This window comes from Hipposideros armiger, unplaced genomic scaffold (assembly GCF_001890085.2).
Source record: "Hipposideros armiger isolate ML-2016 unplaced genomic scaffold, ASM189008v1 scaffold_207, whole genome shotgun sequence".
NCBI lineage: Eukaryota > Metazoa > Chordata > Mammalia > Chiroptera > Hipposideridae > Hipposideros > Hipposideros armiger.
In genome coordinates, this window is record NW_017731557.1 from 785,598 (window position 1) to 793,418 (window position 7,821).

The 7,821-nt window shown below is 32.8% G+C and overlaps 1 protein-coding gene across 1 annotated transcript in view; it reads left to right on the forward strand.

Annotated features, from left to right (window-relative positions):
- Positions 1–7,821, forward strand: part of BIRC6 (baculoviral IAP repeat containing 6) — a 211,100-nt gene that overhangs the window by 169,168 nt on the left and 34,111 nt on the right. The window contains exon 65 of the mRNA XM_019653801.1: positions 4,665–4,875. Coding sequence (XP_019509346.1) covers positions 4,665–4,875 — 211 coding nt within the window. The remainder of the gene's footprint in view (positions 1–4,664; positions 4,876–7,821) is intronic.

Below are 7,821 nucleotides of genomic sequence, written 5' to 3' on the forward strand. Positions count from 1 at the left end.
TTAACTTTCCCAGGTATTACAGTCTTCATTTGTTTCAGAATTCAAAAACTTTTAAGATGGTGTTCAATAAATAGGTTATTCCTGCCCCTGTCCTATAAAGCAGCCAGTTCAGCTCCCTAGAGATAACCAATAGTAGTAATTTTTAATATTTTCATAGAGATCCTGTGTATATGTGACAAGTAAATACAAATACATATTCTCCTTATCTTTTGGTTGCTGTTTTGTAATGTTGTATTTCTCTGAAATGGTAGTATAATGTACAACCCTGTTTCTATTCCTTGTTTCCCTCACTTCCAAATTACATACTTTGCAATTTGCTCCAGTATAACATAATGCATCTTTATTTTTATGACAGCATAATTTATATTTAGTAATTAAAACAGTTCCATACTGACAAACATAAACTGATTCTTTGCTGTTGTGAAGAATGCTGCAATGACTAATTTTGGTGACTTGATAATTTTATCTATAGGGTTAATCTTTAGAATTATTAGAATTGCTGAGTCAAAGAGCATGTAAGTAGTGTTGAGTGGCTATTTCCTTACACCTTTATAAAAGTTTGACGCCAAGTTCCTTTCTTTTATCTACCTACATATGTATACAAATATAGAAAATTTTTCCTTATACACCCATTGTTTCTTCTGTACCAATTGTGAGACATATTGCAGACATGGTAATCCGGTTGCCCCTAAGTATTTCAGGGTTTATTTTCTAACAGACAAAGGCAGTCTAAACCAAAATCAGAAAATGAACAGTAATCAAAGTCAGAAATTTAACATTGATATAATCTTCTAATCATTTAATCCACAGATACCATTCTTATATCATCTTTTGTCCTGATCATGTCCTCGATAAGCAAAGAAAATAATTGTTTTTTGTCTAAAATTTAATCTAGGATCACGTGTTATATTTTGTAACCTCCTTCATCTCCTTCAATCTGAAACATTCCTGATTTTTGTCTTTTGTGACCAAGACAATTTAATTAAATCTTTAATTATGGAAAAGTCCAAAATATGTAAAGCTAGTGATTGTAGCATAATGAATCCCCATGAGCTCCACCGCCCAGCTTTATCTGGTAAATACATGACCATGATTTGTATTTGTATTCTCACCCAATTCTTTCTAAACACACACGTGTGTGTGTGTGTGTGTGTGTGTGTTATGTACAGCTAGACATATGAACAAACTGGTAATAGGAGAAGATAAAGAGTATGAAAATATTTGGGACTTAAAACAGATTACTGTTTCTACCAAAAATGGAGAGAAGAAAGGCTGGTGTTGGGGCCTCAGAGTTTTTATATAGCTAAGTCCTTATAACTTTTATGTTTGCTGCAATGAATAGGAATTCTACATGGAAATATTTTTCTTTGTGATAGTAGCTATTGAGCCAAAATAGGCTTTGAATGATTTATGAAGATTTTTTTTTTGTTGTTTTTACCCAGAGGATTTCTATCCTTGGGGATTTTATAAGTCAAAATATCAATAAAGATTTTTTTTATTTCTTGTTCCATTGTCCTACTAGATCAGTGGGTCTCAACCTTCCTAATGCCGCGACCCTTTAATACAGTTCCTCATGTTGCGGTGACCCCCAACCATAAAATTATTTTCGTTGCTACACTGTAACTGTAATTTTGCTACTGTTATGAGTCGTAATGTAACTACCTAATATGCAGGATGTATTTTCATTGTTACATATTGAACATAATTAAAGCATAGTGATTAATCACAAAAACAATATGTAATTATATATTGTGAAATATTTATTTCTAATTACAAATAAATGAAATTTTGTCTTGAAGCATGGAGATGGATAGAGGAGCGGTGTTTCGGTTCCTAAGACCATCGAAAATATGTGTTTTCCAATGGTCTTAGGCGACCCCTGTGAAAGGGTCGTTCGACCCCCAACGGGGTTGCGACCCACAGGTTGAGAACCGCTGTACTAGATAGTTTTAAAAAGGCAAGCATTTGACCAGTTAATATCTATAGTTTTCTTACTCTTTAGGTGCATTAATTGTAAAATTTGTAATGTTATGGCAAATTCAGCTGTAATTGTTGTGACACTCTTGGTCTTTTGCATTTTCATACACATATTAGAATCATCTTGTCAGTTTAAACACCCTCTGCCCACCAACAAAAACCTATTAGGAATTTGATCGGAATTGCATTCAATCTATATATCAATTTGAAGAGAATTGACTTCTTAATATTGAATCTTCTAATTATTAACATTGTATCTCCTAATAGAGCTCAGAACCACATACGTTTCATGGTTTGTGTATGGAAACAGAATATAAGGAGTTTGTCTCTCGAATATGGCACTATCCATGAGAATTTTTTGCTGAGTTTGAAACATTCTATATCTGTGCTATCCGCTATGGACTTATATGGCTGTTGGTCACTTGAAATGTGGCTAGTACAATTAAGGAACAGAGTTTTTAATTTTTTTTACATTTTAATTAAATTTAAGTAGTCATATGTGGCCAGTGGTTACCATATTGGACAACTCAGGGAGCATCATGATATAATTAAAAAGCTCCAGAGCTAGATGTACCTAGATGTGTTGTTCTTGCTGTCTTCTACTTAGGTGCTGTGCGACGTACTAATTCTTAGTTTCTCGTACATGCAAGGGTGATAATAATGCTTTCTCCAAAGAATTATACACACAGAGAAATGTCATCATATGGAAAAAAAGGATTGGATGTATACGAGCATATACCAAAGTGATACAGCTGGTGAAGGGGTGGAGAAAGAGAAATAGTCAGAAGAGACTAGCTTCATTAGGAATGTTTTACTATTGTCAGATTAATTAGTTTGGCATTTTAACTCATGTATATAAATTAATATTTGGAAATTCATCTTTTCTAAATATTTCTACTTAGTTCCCCAGCTATAAAAAATAAGTAATATTTGAGTCTGTGTTTGCATGTCATCTTCATATATTTTTTGCAATTTGTTTCACTCAAATATAGATGTAGGAGATAGATCTTTATTTTTAAATGCTACATAGGATAGAATCATTTCGATATGTTATTGTATATTTATCCCTTTAATTTATTGCTCTTAGGTTGCTTCCAACTTTCAGTAGTGAAACAGTATTATATTGAGCATCCTTGTTTATAGGTATATAGTAACAGTGGTATTGCTAAGTCATAGACTATGGACATTTTAAATAATGTAAAATTGGGTATCAATTTGCATATCTACCTGTTTATGTAAGTAGCTTTTCCATATCCTCACAAGTATTAATGTGTTTTATGCCTGTCAATTAGTAACTTTGGGTTTTAACTTAGATTTTCCTGAAAACTGTTGTGTGCTATGTTGTACCATAAAATTATAGTAAGTACTAGCATTACATCCTGGGTTGGAAAAGAAGCTTTAAACATAACCAAGTACTTATAGAAATTTTATATGTGATAAAGATGGAGGATCAAATTTCAAATAAGCGAGGAAATAATTGACAGTCGTGCTTTCCTACCATGGTCCTCTGCATCAGTGGAAGGTGTGAAATGACAGCCTACTTCTCCATCACTCTGAACAGCCTCACTATTTGCCGTCAAACCATTAGAACTAATTTTATTAAACCCTTTATCCTTTTAAATCGGTTGCCACATAAAGTCTAGGATTCCTCATCCCCACCCCCATTCGCCAGTCCCTGTATAGCCTGTGGGCATTGAGGCAATTCCTGCCTCCAGCAGGTACTCCCCCAATTCTCCTTCCCTGTTTCAGCCTTCTGTGCACCATTCACAGTTCTTACTAGCATCTGAAAATTTGTATTCATTTGTCCTTCTCTAGGATGTAAAGTACATGAGGGAAGGGATTTTTGTTTGTTTTCTTCACTGCTGTGTTTCCAGCATGTCCAGCAGGTTTTCAGTGAATGTGTATGAAATAAGTAACATTACAAATATTTATGGAATAACTTACTCAGTTACTGGCATTGGATAAAAGTTGTTAGGTCCTTATGTGATTCACACAAGTAAATTCTAGTTGGAGGAAAGCCACAAAATATCTTTAGAAGCAATATGTGTTCTTAGAGTAGGAATCCATTCTTAGAGGCATGTGGTTTAAGAAAAAAAATTTATTTGACTTGTAGCTGATAAAAGCATAGTCAACTTTTTTTCTAACAAGTTGATTTGTTGAAACATACTGTTGATAAACTGTGGTCATCATTCTGTTTTATCTAAGATAGAGTAGCTTCATCATTTCAATTTAATTTTTAAAATTTATTTCCACTTCATACTAGTAAATGTATTTATTGCCGTAATGTACTATCTGGGCTATTTACTTATTTTTATGTATAATATAACTAGATAGTTATTTAATTACGTTTATTGCTTTCTCCCCAACTCATTTTTTGTTCCCTAAAAGTGCATGCCTATTATTATACTTCATACATTCGTGCTTCATAAAATCTATATTAGTCCATTTACCAGCTAACCAATTGCTCTTAAGCTCAAGTAGAAGCTACATTGCTGTGGACTTACTTTTTTTTTTTTTTCATTGCAAATTTTAAGTGCATTTTATTTATTTATTTATTATTCGTTTCAGGTGTACAGAACAATGCAACAGCTATCCTTTTCACCCCTCACAAAGCAACAGCCCCCCTGGACTTACTTTTGTGTTGCACATGTTCTCACCGTACGCTTTCCCACTTTTCCGTCTTTCAGTTCTCGACATGGCAAGACATGTGCCACTCTACCGAGCTCTGCTGGAGTTGCTCCGAGCCATTGCTTCATGTACGTCCATGGTGCCTCTGTTGCTGCCTCTTTCTGCAGAGAATGGGGAAGAGGAAGAAGAGCAGTCAGAGTGTCAAACTTCGGTTGGCACATTATTAGCCAAAATGAAGACCTGTGTTGATACCTACACCAACCGTTTAAGGTACTATACTTTATAGTTCATTTCTCTTGTCCTTGCCTCTAACAATCTTTTAAAAATAGCTTTGATGTTTTTTTTTAAAGCAATATATGCTAATTAAACACAAATACACACAAACAATGTATAAAACAACAAAGAACAAGTATCCACCAAATCCATATACTCAGAAAGATTTATTCACATTGGCTTATCCAACATCTCCCTGTGTGATCTTACAACTAAAGGTCTGGAATTTTTCTTAAATACTGGCACACTATACGTATTATACAGATAGATGCTAGTTTTAGTAAATATTGAGTTCATCGATACTTTTCATTGTCAGTTAATACATACTTCTAACATTGTTCTTAATGCTTCTAATTGTGCGTTGTATATAGATTCTGTATTTTATGTAAGCATCTATTAGTGGACATTTGAGTTATTTCCAATTTATAATAACCTCAAACACACATCTTTTGGGGCTTGTAGAAATCTCTGCAAAGTAGATTCATAGAAGTAGAATTATTGGGTTTATGGATTACTTCTGTTTCATTTTGATATGTAGTTTATAATTCATGCTATAATCTCTTTTAGAAGTCAGAGGATTCAGTATTTCTTTTTTGGCATTATATTAATCTTCATGGAAAATTGAATTTTTAAATGAATCTTCGATTTCAGTTTATACCTCACTAGATTGAGATGATGAGTTCTGTTATCAAATACTCTTTTAAAATAACCTAGTAAATCTTATTTTTCCACTTAGCAGAATCTGTTCAGTGGTTGTCATCTTTACTTAAAGATGACCTAATTCTGATTTTTAAAGCATTTATACTACCAGTGGAAGTTTATTCCTTTGTCAGCAGTCTTTTGAGTCAATTAATGGCCTTTACCATCATTGTAATATATTCGTTGTACCTATTCTCACTTATTTTTTAATAACCTAAAATTTGAGAAACAGTATACGATGTATGTCAAATAATGGTGCAGAACTAACTGCTCAGTCTTCACCTTTCAGGGAAAAATGAACTTCTTAGATATTCCTGACTCCATTAGTTTATGATACTGTGATTATCACTTTAAAAACTAGTGGCTCACTGCCAGGAAGTGAGAATCCTAAATTAGAGAAGAGATTAAAGAAGAGCCAGTTGGTAGAGCTATAAAAAGCTGTAGGTTCATACTACTCTTTATCAGGGGAGGAAAATGTAAAGGTATATTTTCTTTGATGGTGTGAGATTTTTTTTTTTCCTTTCTGTTGTAGATAAGAGTATAATATTATGTTTAGTCCCATCCTTCATTGTGGCCAAAACATCTTTCTAAGTGGTAACTTAGGCAGCCAACATAATTGTATTAAAAGAGTGCAGTATCATAACTGAACTGAAAGTCTGATGTCCTAACTGAGCTAAGGTCTCATTGAGACACTGCTAATTGAACATACCATTCGCCATTCTGGCCATTTGTGTTTCTTACTCTGATAGGATAAACAGACTTTTGACAAAGCAATAATAGAAAATGTGTAGAGCTTTGTAATTGCCTAGGGGGACTCATGTACCTTATATTTCTGTGTTTTGAGATATGTTATACTAGTTTGTAACTAAAAATTGAAAATTTAGGAAACCTTGAGTGTTTTTCCCCCCAAGAGTATTTCTTAGATGAAAAATTTTATCAAGATTTGGAATGTCGTTATAATTACTTCTTTGGTTAAAAGTAATATCACAAATTTATAGTGTTATAAATGTCCAAATAAGACCATTAAAATAAGAATAACTTTCTTTATACAACATATTTTCTTATGTTATAGTTTCTGTTGGATCCTACAAAAATGTAGTTGTGTTATATTGACTTCTGAGGTAATAGAAGATACTTATTGCAGTAAATGGAATTTTTGCACTCGAGTGCCCTTTTTCATTGCTTCACTTAAGTTGATATATTTCCTGTTCACATAACATATGCAGTATAATTTTTTAAAAGGTAAACTTCACTTCTGTATAAATGTATTATTCACTACAAAAATTTAGTTTCATATAGAGAATAAGTGAGTTTCATTTAATTGGAGCTAATTATTTTTCTACTTGGTTACCTGGAAAAAGTATTCTTCAGATTTCCGTATTTTAGTAAGAAAAAAATGACACTTCAGATTGAGAAATTCTGAACCAACAAAACATGCATGTAAAGATCATAATGACTGTGCATAGAGTTCATTTCGTTTATGTTAGTTTATCTTTACAGTGATTCTGTGCAATAACTATTTTTAATAACATTTTATTGATAAACACTACTAGTGAGTCATATTAAGATTTGAATATGCTTAGTCGAAATCTCTTATGATATCTCATATTATACAGTCTTTGTTAGAAAAAGAAACCAGCAAAGACATACATGATATAACATCCCTACCTTCCTTTCAAGGTTTGGCACATTGAGAATTCATTTTCCACCTCACAGAGAGAGGGGGTAAAATCTGTTCTTTTGCAGCCTGTCAAGACTTAAGATATATTTCTTTTCATGTTTCCATTATAATAGAACTCTAATAAAGTGAACAAGATAGTCTAGTTTCTTATAGAGTTTATACCCACAGAAATTGGCCTAAGTTCAATTTTAACAGATTCAAAGCGCCAAGATTCTCCCTCCCTCCACCTACCTACCCCATTCCCAACTGTATTGTTTAAAAACCCCAAAATACTCTTCAGAAGAGAGTGATCAAAGCAAGCATGTTCTGGTTAATATATCACTTACCGAATATGTTTTAGTGCTTTATCAGGGTTTGGAGTTATGGTTTAAAAATAACATGTAGGTGTACCCCAACTCAGAACATTTTTACATTATTTTTGTCTCCGCACTCTTAGTAAGAAATGTAAGGGTGATAAATAAAGTACATCTATTTAGTATGGGTGTTTTTTTTTTTTAAGTAAGACAGAGCAAGTCTAGTTTACTAATTATGTTTATATACCTTATTACATTATTTTTCCCTCT